At 35.4% G+C, this 12,254-nt stretch overlaps 1 protein-coding gene across 11 annotated transcripts in view; it reads left to right on the top strand.

Annotated features, from left to right (window-relative positions):
* ANKS1B (ankyrin repeat and sterile alpha motif domain containing 1B) overlaps positions 1 to 12,254 on the top strand; it is a 408,171-nt gene that overhangs the window by 209,845 nt on the left and 186,072 nt on the right. For 9 of the 11 annotated variants that reach the window (XM_071423209.1, XM_071423211.1, XM_071423210.1 and 6 more), the window contains one exon: positions 9,113 to 9,219. In XM_071423209.1, coding sequence (XP_071279310.1) covers positions 9,113 to 9,219 — 107 coding nt within the window. Of the gene's footprint in view, positions 1 to 8,665; positions 9,220 to 12,254 lie in introns of those variants that run through there. The other 2 variants (XM_071423215.1, XM_071423216.1) reach the window with 2 other exon arrangements.

The following is a 12,254-nucleotide window of genomic DNA, read 5'->3' on the forward strand; positions in this document are numbered from 1 at the left end:
GTGTTTATTTCTAAAGCAGGATCAAATTCAATACCAGGTTGAAAAAACATATGCAGAATAGGAATCAGCACATCAATGGAATTAAAAATATCTGATGCAAAATGAGGCTTTTGCAGCCTGTGGCCAGAAAATACTTTAAAGGCAGCAGAATATTCCTGACTTCTAAAATCAGTTTTACAGATTTGGCTTTAATAATCAGTTTTTTATTTTCATGTGTGATTCCTAGTGGCAAATCTCTAAAACTTTGTTCAGTATCTCTGGTGGTGTTTTGTATGAAATGCTAGGAGTGTTGCTTTCAAAAATATGTTAGGGTTGGAGATGTTGTGGCAAGTGAGACTATGATGAAGTTTATCTTTCATAAATGATATAGAGATCTAAGTCTACTAAAACTGTATTAATAGTGGTTTCTTGAAAATTCAGCTGATTCACTCATTTTTCCTTCTAGTAGTCCTTGGATTTAAATAGATATGAATCTTTGGATTAATATTTCTAGTAATCACATTTTGAGTAATCACAAGAACATCACATGCTAGTTGAAAAATCTTTGGCTTATTATAGAATTTACAGTGCACCAAATTGTTTCTAGTTTTCATTCCACCTACAGAAAATGAAGTAATTCAGAATATTGAACTTATTAAAGGGAGTTCATTTACTTTCTAACCCAGACTGTTAACCTGAGTTCATGATTTTAATGCTAGGATCAGTATTTTCTTGTTTAATTTCCCTGTATTCAGGAAGGTACTGCATCAGAATGCCTTCACATCCTTCAAAAATTATTTGTGATATGCTACTCACCAGCCCTACAATGTAACTCATGATACCAGGAATTTTGCAAAACTGTTTTTCTACTTTTATCCATTACTTTCTTTTAGGTTACTGCATTGTTACAATTCTTAGAATGGCTGAGGTTGAATTATTGATTGATAATATGAATTTCCATTAAATGCTAAAATAGCGTTTAGTCTAAAGTTGTTCTGGAAACTACTTCTAAAGTGTATTTCTTATTCGTTGACAATAAATACTTGCACTTCATGTGTGAGTTTAGATAAACTCTCTTACAAACTCTGCTGTTTGCTTTTCTATTTACAGAGTATGATGGCTTATCTCAGTTACTTTGTGCTACTTTTGTTTTCTGCTAGGCTATTTGAAGTGTTTCATAGAGCACTATTCTAAAGAATACATTATTTTGTCAGTACACAAATCCCCCTATTTGTGTATCAGTATGGCATTTATATAGAGCCCAGCCATTCTTCTCAAATTTATGCAAGAAGAAAATCCATGTACTTGAAAATTTTGAAACAAGTAGCAAGAAATGTGGCCAAACAGCTCTAAACCAGAATGTGAGGCTACTTGTAGGTGTTGGGTTTGCTTATTAAACCACCTCTAGTTTTGGTCTACTTTGTAGTTTAGGAAGTAATCATTAACCTGCAATAATATTTATAAAATATTGGTGGAACTAGTCTGATCAGTGCATTTTCAGCTAACCTGTACCTGCAGGACCACTTGAGCTCAAGCTGAGATCCTTTAGCCTTGACAAATGAGCTAGGTAAGGAATCATTCCTGGAGTACATTTTGTGAAACTTGTCCGAAGAGTTGCATCTGTATCATTCCAATTTCTAAAACAAAAAGCCATGCAGGACTAAGTACAATTCCATTAGAGGTATTTGCAGTGTTGCAAACGTCAGCACAGATCCTTGAAACGAGACCCTAGGCTCCAGAGCTGGGAGAGTGAGAATAGAGCCGTTGGCATGAGGGAGCTCACAGACAGGATGAACTGGGTTTATATAAGCTCATCCATATGCAAACAGTCCAGTGAGTTGCCAGAGCTGTGCCAGCATGCCACCCACTCAAGTAACGTCTTTATTATTCATTGAAAGATGCTGCAGTTTTCTTGTGGTGCTGCAGAGCCTGTGTTAGCAGGGGATAAATATTACAGAAGGTGGTTATAGAGTTTGTGTGTAATAAGGCAAGTTCCTGTTGAGAACCTGACTTTTTGTCAGGAAACAGAGATGGATAGTTATTCTCAAAAAGCAAGGAGATGTCTGCCCCTGCTGGGCAGAGCTGGGTGCTGGTGGCACACTCCACTGACCACTGAAGTCAAGTTAGTATTACCTGAAATACCAAATCCAACCTAGTCTTAACTCGAAAGAAATCTTGGGGTAGTTTAATCTCAGTAAGTTATTTCATTTTTAAATGAACTTTTTTTTAACCTGTTTTGAAAGATTTGAAAGGGGAAGTAGGAGAAAAAGATTAGGAAAGGAAAAAGACTGATGTGAAACAAAACAATAAATTGTAGTAGCTGGAGGTGAAGGATGACAAAAGAGCAGATGACCATAATTTACAAAAACAAGAAGTGAGATAACCAGGGAGCATAGAAAATGAATTCTAAAATGAAGTTAGAAAGAATATAAAGGAGAGAAGGAAATTAACCTGATCATCTGTTCAAAGGAGAAGTTCACTCTGAAATCTGGTGCATGGGGGGCAAGGAAGCCTCTGAACCCAGCTAGGCAAAAGCAACCAGAAAAAAAAAAGTGCCACACTGTCTCAGGCTGAATCTGATTTATAAAATAACCTCAGGAGAAATCTTTAATCTTCCATCATCTATAATTTCATTATTCAGAATTTCAAAAATATGTGTCAGTAAATGTTTCTCATTTCCACAGCTCTTCACAGCACCTTGCAGCAGTTACCAAATCTATGAAATCAAGGCTATGGTTTATTTAACAGCTGTATGTAACTTCTTGAGATATCTCTGTGCAGATATCTTTTTTTGAACAGTTTCTTCAAATAGTTCTCTGTTACCCAATTCTGTGTTACCTAGTTCTGCTTGTTTGCTAGTCCGGTGTTGCTTAGCACAGAGCTGTAAAAAGACTTGCTCAAATTTGAAATTACATAAATTTGGGTTTATGGTGCCAGGAATTATAGGATAAAGGGTTGAGCTTCCTTAGTATTTTTAGCAAGATTATGTAGTATACACTTTTTTATATATATGCACTCAGTGTACTATCTTTTAACAGTAGTCTAAAATTTTTACTGAATTAAGTAAAATATTTTGATTGGTCATGGTGTCATGTAAATTTTCAAGGGGATTTTTTTTTCCTTACTAGACGAAAGCAGTGAAAATGATTACTCATAGGTGGTGAGAGTAGTGTTACTATTATCCCATAAAACTTCCCAAGAAAAGGACAGAAATTGCTCTGAGACAATAACTCCTTTTTTCAGAAAATATTATTAACTTCCATTGAAGTCAGAATAAGGATGATTCTTTCTTAGACCATATTTCAACCACCAAACTGCCAGAAAAATACATAAAGGACAATTAAGCATAAGGACACTTTCTCTTTCAGAAAGACATTTAACTGCAAATTGCTGGAAACTGGGAAAATGCTAGGAAAGGATTGCTGGATGTCCATCTTATTCTTATGCTCTTCTGCAGTCATCTAATAGTAGCCACTGTGATTGAAGCTGATGAATGATGAAGCTAGATGAGCTAAATGAAGCTGTGTTCTGATCCAATGAAGTTGATCCTGTGGTCTTGCAGTAAAACATCCATCTGTTCTTAACTTGTGATTCAGTAGCTGCATCTTGTATTGTAAGCCAAGGATATACATCTGACTGAAGTTGTGCATGTTGCAATGCTATATAATATATATATTTGATTATCCCAATGTCTTTAGAAAAAAAAAGTCCCCAAAATCTATTAATTTAAAATAGAAAATCGAAATCTGGAAAGACTAACTGTATCTCAAGCACTCTTGCTGCATGGTAATATATGTTACCAAATACAATAGATAGATAGATAGATAGATAGATAGATAGATAGATAGATAGATAGATGGATAATTTCTCTGCATTATGGTAATGACATTCTTGAATAGAAATGAGTCCTAGTCCAGTGGCTGTGCTCTAGAGAACAGGTATTTTAATTTTCCAATAAGATCTGCTCCTCATTGACTGAACAGCATGCATTCTGAAGGAGGCTAAATTAAAGTTGTCAAAGCAATCAACCGAACATGAAGAATATTCTAACTTTGAAGTGTCTGTGATAAACGTATGTTTCATGATACAGTGGAGTACTTTGACTGAGCTCTTCCTGGGTAAATAGTACATCAACAGTCAGAAATGCAAACGTGTAGAAGGGCCAGTGTGTTTCACAAAGTACAGGTCACTGCTGGCAAATCATCTGTCAAGTAAAATGAATTTTCCTTGTTGACTTTGAGGTTATAGTTATTAAAGATACAGCACTTACACAGTGGTAATGTAGAGTTATAATCAATATTGGTATAAAAATCAGAAAAGAGCTGTGAGGATTATTTTTCCTAGTCACTGAGGGTTTTTCCATTAGCTTGATTAGCTGTGATGTGAGAGCTATTTTTGTGAGTTCTGAGCCACACATAAGCAATGGAATGTAACCTTTAGATCATAGATACTAGATAGTGTTACTTAAATTCAAGCTGTCCCTGTTGATTTTGTTTTGTTTCTGTATATACCATGAAAAATGTCTCTAAAAGCACTTTCAGAGGAATATTCAGCATCACCAAATATTATCATCCACAGTGCCATCATCATCCAAAGAGCCAGGCTGCTGACAGAAGTTATAGATCTTATGCAAGGCATCCATTTTTTTCAGAGTTTTATGAAAAAGATCATTTAAAATCTCTAAACCTTTGGGGCTGCCTTATAGTATAACTGAAATGCATGAGATAAACCAGAATCCTGCATACCTTTCTTGAAACCTAGGATGCTTCTTGCATAATAAACTTTAATTGTAGTAATCTGCTGGATGTTTGGTGTAGTTTTTCTCATACACCATCCTGTTCCTAGCTATCCTTATCTCCTCTCAGGGATACATGCATTAGGTTAGTTTATTCACTAGAGCACCCTGCCATGCTAACTGCTGTCACAATGTAGACAGGTAGCTTTTGTATCTGCCTGAAGTCATAAATATAGAAATTATATTCTATTTAGCTTTATACAAAGCTGAAAGCTTTAATTAAAAAAAAAAAAAAAAGTTTTCAGTACTTATTGTAGCATCAATTTCTTTTCCAGCTTTGCTAAACTTACCTTCCAGCTTACCTAAATGATTCATTTTTTCATATTCTCTACTCAGGAATTTTTTGGTCACTACTAGTCACTACTAAAATCCTCCACTTTTTGTTTCCTTAGCACCAGAAGTGTTTAAGTTTAGTAATGTTTAACAGGTATTTATATATCAAAAAACAATTGTTTAAAATATTCTGTTCATAATGATTCTCCTCAGTCAAAAAACCAAAGAAAAATCAAGAAAAATTCATATTGCTAACAGTAGAAAGAATAAAATTGAGAGACTCTTAAATTACTTAGCATTTAGAGCAGATCTACCTTACAACAGGTTTGAAATCATGTGCCCTCTGATATTACAGATTCAGTCCATTCCAAACCCCACAATAAACATATTCTGAATCCTATTGGGAACAAGATGTCTTGTAGAAATTATCGTATAGCATACCAGATGGCATCTTTCTTGCAGACATCACTTCAGTGTGCTTCTTCTGTTGCCTTGGAGAAGAAAGAGCCAAGTACTGCTATCTCTATAAGAGGCTTAAGTGTCAGGAATGGATGCATCTTTTTTGATTGTGGTATCACAGAAGGATTATCATGGAATTTTTGTCATTTGAAATTGCAGGAAAGCACGGTAGTGTGCAAGTGTGTCGAGGTGAGACCATCTCATATAGCCTGCAGGGTGTTTTCAATGTCAGCACCAGCTTTGGGCATAGGCAAAGTGTAGGCACTGCCTGCAACAGCACACTGGTGGGGCTGGCACTGAGTCATAGACTTAAAAAAAATCAAGAGACAGCCTTTTAGTCTCAAAGCAGGAGCATCTGCTCCAGGTTCCCATTGCACTGGCAAGGAAAAACTGCCCAAGCAGCCCCCCCAAGGTAAAACACCTGAAGTGGCTAAAGATCTGGAGAACTTAAAGGGCTGCAAGTTCCCTAATCCAAACAGTCCTGGCTCTGTGCCTGCCTTTGCCTTGCTATAACCTTTGGTGGAAGCAGGAGGGAAGAAAAGCCTTGTAGATAACAGGATACTTTAGCAATGAAACAATAGTCAGGGGTGAGGACTAGGCAGCAAGCTGACTGTTTCTCCTCGCTTTCTTTCCCCTTGCTGAGCAACCTTATGTTGTGTTGATGGGTTCAGCCTCGTAGTTATACTGGCAAAGGACAGAGTTGGAGAGAGTGCACAGTGGGACCAGCAGTGCTATAATCATCCAGGGCTGGAGCCATGGAGACAGTTAGACACAGTACCAACAGCTACATGAGGAAATGTGTCTGGGGAGCCACTCAGCAACTGAATTTTGCCTACACTGTTGCTAGGCATTGAGCCAAGCACTCATCACTGGCAGCATAGCTTCCATGCTGTTTATAGTAAGGTAAGGCAGAAGCAGTTCGACCATGAAACTAGTATATTGATTATTGTGTGCCTTTTTGTGGGCAGCAGATTTTTGGTGTTGGGGAACACAATGCAGAGACATTTGTGTCTCTGCATTTATAGGAAATACAGGAGCCAGTCATGCATAAACTGTTCAAAGGGATTATGCTTCGCAAGATCTCTGATATCAATTTTTCTGCTTACAGGGGAAAGGGAAAGACAGAATCAGAAATCCTTTTAAAAGAAGTTTATTAATTCTCAGTCAACTAAGAAAAAATCATAAAGGATAGAATTCTCATGTTATTTAAGATACCTTTGTTCTCAGTTTTCACTCTGAAGATCTTGCCCAGCCTTTTGAATTTGCCTACTTGGGGAATGTCCCCTATAAACTTACGATTTTATTCTTTTATTCTTATATCTCAGCTCAGTATAGCCTACCCTTCTTCATGCCTGGGCACTATCCTGAAGGGATTGTGATCTGTCTATATACAAAAATATTCATTCATACTAGAGAAAACTTCTCAAAAACAGGAATGATTGCAGACCTGTGTGAACAAATGCATTTCTATCTCCATCAGACCTAGATTTCCTATCAGTTTGGCGTACCTGCTTTCTCTGAGAAAAAATTAATCCTTCATTCATTTATTTGAAATACATTTAGCAATAAGAAAACTAATAAAAGTTTCTTTGGCTACTGCAGGTTTACCAGTGCCTGGTAAGTGTTCAGTATTCTTTTCAGACATAATGAACCTTTCACACTTTGTGTAGTAAATTTATCAAGTCAGTAAGAATACCTGGAATAACAGAAGATCTTATAAGAGATCTTAAGCAACTTTCCAACTTCATGAAAGATATTCTATGCTCAACTAAAATTATTCTACAAAATTATTATGACTTCAATTTGCATGAGATGTTTCAAAAACCCAGGCAGCAATATCAAAGTGAAAGGTCATCCAAGTTTTAGTCCAAAGACTAGTCAGATTAGAGTTGAAACTCTTAAAATATTGTTAATTCTATATATTTAGAATCTGTTCTGTGAATGCTCAGAGACCTTCTTTGTAGCACTGGAAGAGTCATTGTATTATAATGTGTTGGTCAGACTCTAGGTTTGGTTTTCTATGAAACAATTATCTGCCATAGTATTATCAGTTCCATATTATCCCCTTGACAAACATCTATAATTTCCTCATGCCTGGAATTACATTCCTCCTTTGAGATGGTCATTGCTTGAGATGCGCAATGGATAAGAAAAACAAAAAAGTAATTAATTTGCTCAATAAATGAAGCACCGCTGACAGGATTCCTTCTGGAATTGTACCCTGAATATACCTATTTACTACCTTTTTTTGCTAAGTCCTTTCATATGGTTATGAAAAACAGAAGTTTAGTAAACATTCCTTTCAGAACAAAGGAATAAAATATTTCCATCTCGAGAGAAACTGTCTCAAAGATGAAATGTAGATATAAAATACATCATGAGATATTTGGTTTCTTATGCAGAAAATGAATTTTCCGCTCATTTAAAATTCATAATCTTTTTTTTTCCAGTTATAGTTGATAAAATTTAAATCCTCTCTAGAAATCATGCAAATCTTATGTCTACTTGCTATCATTCACATTTTTGTAAGAAAGGATATAAACTTACAATTTTATTCTTTTAATTATTCATTTGAAATGGTGACCTTTTCAATTTGAATTATTATATGTCAGCATAAAGATTTTCTTGTGTCTTAAATTTTACAGTTGAAGAAATCATGCAGATAATCTAATTACTTTGACTAAAATTGTTGTGCCTTTTATGTCTTTTGCTGTACTACACGAGAGAGAAGCTGTGAAATATATTCATTATTGATTCATTAAAGGGTTTTGTTATTATATAAGCAGAGATGCAGACCACTACCTATCTTACATTAAAAGGGAAAAGGGGAAGGCATAGTAAACCATGCCATGGGCTATGCTTTAAGTACTGTGTTTCTTAATGTCTTGTGAAATGTAAAAATCTACAACAAATAGATATGTAAAGCGTAGCTGGTATGAAGATTCTATTCAGATTTAAGTGCTCTAGGTTGCTTTTGAATCTTGCTATTTTCTGCATTTGTTTTGACTGCTCTCATCATTCAAGATTGACGCTTGGATGGGTGTGTAGGAGGAAGCAGCAGCAGCAGGCTTACAGCTTGCAGACAAAAAAAAAATCTGCCTTATCTGATGGCTATTATTGAAAATGCGAGGTGTAGCCTAGGCTGGGTAATGAAGGGGAGCGAGCGAGGGGGAGCAAGAAGCATGGAGCTGCATACTGATGAGTGTAGGAGTACTTGATAAAAAGAATTCTTGCTGCTGGCAGTGCATTGCTCATTGTGGAGTATTCCAACAATCACATATAACGGAGAGCAGCTTAGCTGACAGCTTGATATGCTTTTTTTTTTTTTCCTCTACTGTATGACGTACTGGTCTGTAGTAAAGATTAATAACCAAGAAATGTAGAGCTGCGATCAGACCTTACATTATATACTGCCCTGAAAACTATGTTTTACTTCTGACTTTTCTGTTTGCTGAAAACATTAATCTGTCAAGCTGGCGGGCTCGTTTGATACCAACTTTTCCAGGAACACGATGTGGCAATGCCACCTCTCAGCCCAGGACTACCGCTATTATCCAGTGGATGGTTATTCGTTGCTTAAACGCCTCCCTCTTCACCCTCCTACAGGACCCCGATGCCCTGTCCAGACAGTGGGACAATGGTTGGAAAATATTGGGCTACCTCAGTATGAAAACCACTTGCTGGCTAATGGATTTGACAATGTGCAATTCATGGTAAGAAATCTTCCGTGCCTAGCTGTGTATATACACTGTAGCTGCCGTTTTTGTCTGTCTCGTATGTGCTCGTAAAACCTTGGAGCTATTCTGCATTGCACTAAGATCTGTTTAGTGTTTCACTCTCCTATCTGTAGCTGAATTAATATATAAACTGCCTTTTTATAAACTTCCAGACTGTACACATTACAGAAGAGTCTAGCCTGAAATTTGGTAAAATAAAAACTGAGTATTAATGTTCTTTCTCTCCCTCATCAATCCTCTGATTGAAGAAAAAGGCACAGTTGTTTTAATCCATTGCAGAATTTTCATAGTATGAAAAAGCTGCAAACACCCCTTTCTGCAGTGCATCACATTGTTACTTTTATTTCATCATTAACTTGTAATGATAATTAAAGAACATGCAATGCCATTCTTGCCTTGAGATGTATTTTCATAACAGAAAATTATTTAATGAAATGCCCTCTCTCTGCAAGTAATTCTGGATGTCTTGGTTAAATATTTTTGCATCTTAGATAATCAGGCTGTGGGATTCACTTGTTGAAACTTATGCCCTGAGAGAAAAAGTAATGCATTCTTACTAATTGTTCCATTTTAATGTTTTAACTCGAGGCATTTATCAGGAATGTTTGAAAGAAATGAAATTTTAGTTAGGTCAGGATTTACCATATCACCATGTGGTGTAAAGTAACAGACCTGTCATGCACAAACTTTCCATTGTAATGAATATTGACAGTAAAGAGAGAAGCTTACTTGTAAAGCTGTTATATAATCACTTCTCTACCTGCTTCAGTATTCCTCCTACTTGAGCCTCTTCCAAAATCCCGACTGCATTTCTTAAAAAGTATCAGGTCTTTAAAAAATATTTTTAAATGCCTTTAAAATATATTTTAAGTATCCATGTATATCTTGGAACAATTCTAACTTTTCATAACTTCTATCTGCCATATAAGAAACAGAAGTGAAAGGGCATGAATATTTTATCTGTAAAATCATCACATGAGTTGTGTCCTTCCTCTTTACATTATTTTGCCAACATTATTATATGCCTTTGGACTACTGATCAAAAAATTAGGAGACATATCTCTGCCATTTCCACATTACAATAGAGTAGACATTTCTTCCTGGTTTTTATGGCTACCATGTGATCATTTGCTTAGATCAATAAAAATCATTGTCATCTGCACCTTTAAATATTCTTTAAAACAAAGCTATGCTGTCTGCCCAGCAATATAGGGAAGAAAATAAAAAGTGTATCATGCTGCAGTTTCCCAAAATGTAACTACATATTCTTATATATGTTGTAGCATTAGTTACATAAGTAGGTGATCATTTAAAGAGGCTACAAAAGGAAACTGTTCACAAGAGGCTGTAGGTGGCATGACAAATGCAGAGGGGTGCACATACCACAGGTAAATTATGAGCACCAGAGAAGTCAAATAACTGCCCTGGAGGGCTTTTCAGTCATATTCTGGCTCTGGAGGGGCCGGAACCATGGTCTCGGGGAATTTATGTGACTTTCCTGCATCTCTGATTACTGTACTTATATAAACATACAAATTACATACAAGATTTTGTTATGCAATGTGCAAGTCAAACTTCCAACGTATCAGGCAGATTAAGTTTTGCTTGCATACTTCTCTGTTAGCCAGTGTTTTCTGGTAATTTTAAGCCTTTTCTGATATATTACAGATGAAATACATAATTACTCTTAATATTAGCTGAGCTAGCATGCCTTGAATGGAAGATTAGACTCATAAATCCAGTAACAATAAAAGAGCTGTGAAACTGTATTGTAATTAAAAAAATGTATAATTTCAATAGTTTATAATTTCCAATTTATTGATTTCACCATTCATCATGCTTTTGCATATTTCAGTTTTTGTCTGTGCCAGAAATTGAATATTTTCTATATTTTATTGGAAAAAACCCAATAATTTCTTTTTATATCACTCCTTTGAATACATCAGCATTATGTAAGAAAAGCCTTTCTTGAAAAATTTAAACGAGTATTTTAAAAACTCTTTTTCATCCCAGCCAAAATATTAAAGGGAAAATTAAACTTAGAAAGTATATAGGAAAATGAGACACCTACTATGCTAAGAGAAAAATTCAGATTATTCCAAACTTAGTAAATTGTATTCTTTCTTAATATGACAGAACAGCGTTACCTTTATTACAGCGGTATAGTTTTATATGTTAAACTAGAGTTCGAGATCTTATTAATGTAAATGTTTCAGATAGATTAGCTGCTTTACATTGAAGAAGTCTTAATAGTTCAATGCAGTAAAAATCAGTTAAGACATATTTCTTATTCATTCTGTACTATATTCCTGCTTTTGTTTTTTCTGGAAGCACAGTCTGACCTGCATTTATTCATTCTGTTGCCTAAGCAACAACCATCACACTCCTATTAAGTATGATTTAGTAGTACAGGTTTTACTAGCTGTTCAGAATAGAAAAGGGAATATCACAATGTTATAATTAATGTCCATGGAATAACGTACATCTGAGAACAAATATATCCCATATATACTATTCTCAACAGCAAAATTCTATTAATTAAATTAGCATTTTAATAAAAAGGTGATTTTCTGATAAAAAGATTTCATGGTTAATAATTCATTAGATCATGGAAATTAACTCCTTGTGTTTAGTCTCCCTTGGGCATTAGGAAAGTTACTCACTAGACTGTGGTTAGAATTACAAATATTTGTTTATCTTTCCTGAAGTATGTGAACTTCATATGAAGAACCAGCTGGATTCCTATTAACTTTACAGTATAAATATTTTTCAGTACTTCATCAATATATGTTTTAAAAATGCATTGAAACATAGTATTTAGAAAATTTGTGTTTTTTCATTAAATACTTTAATTCTACTTACAGCATGTTTGCGCACATAGCAAGTGCAGCTCCTACCCACTGTTAGGGTCATGCAGGAATGACACTTCCATAGATTTTAGTAGGCCCCAGGCAGATTCAGTCCCAAGTCTTGGTTCACATGTGCTTGAATATGTGTATGGATACGCAATC

The sequence above is a fragment of the Agelaius tricolor genome, unplaced genomic scaffold, assembly GCF_023055355.1.
Source record: "Agelaius tricolor isolate 1412-34295 unplaced genomic scaffold, bAgeTri1.0.p SCAF_3, whole genome shotgun sequence".
NCBI classification, from domain to species: Eukaryota; Metazoa; Chordata; class Aves; order Passeriformes; family Icteridae; genus Agelaius; species Agelaius tricolor.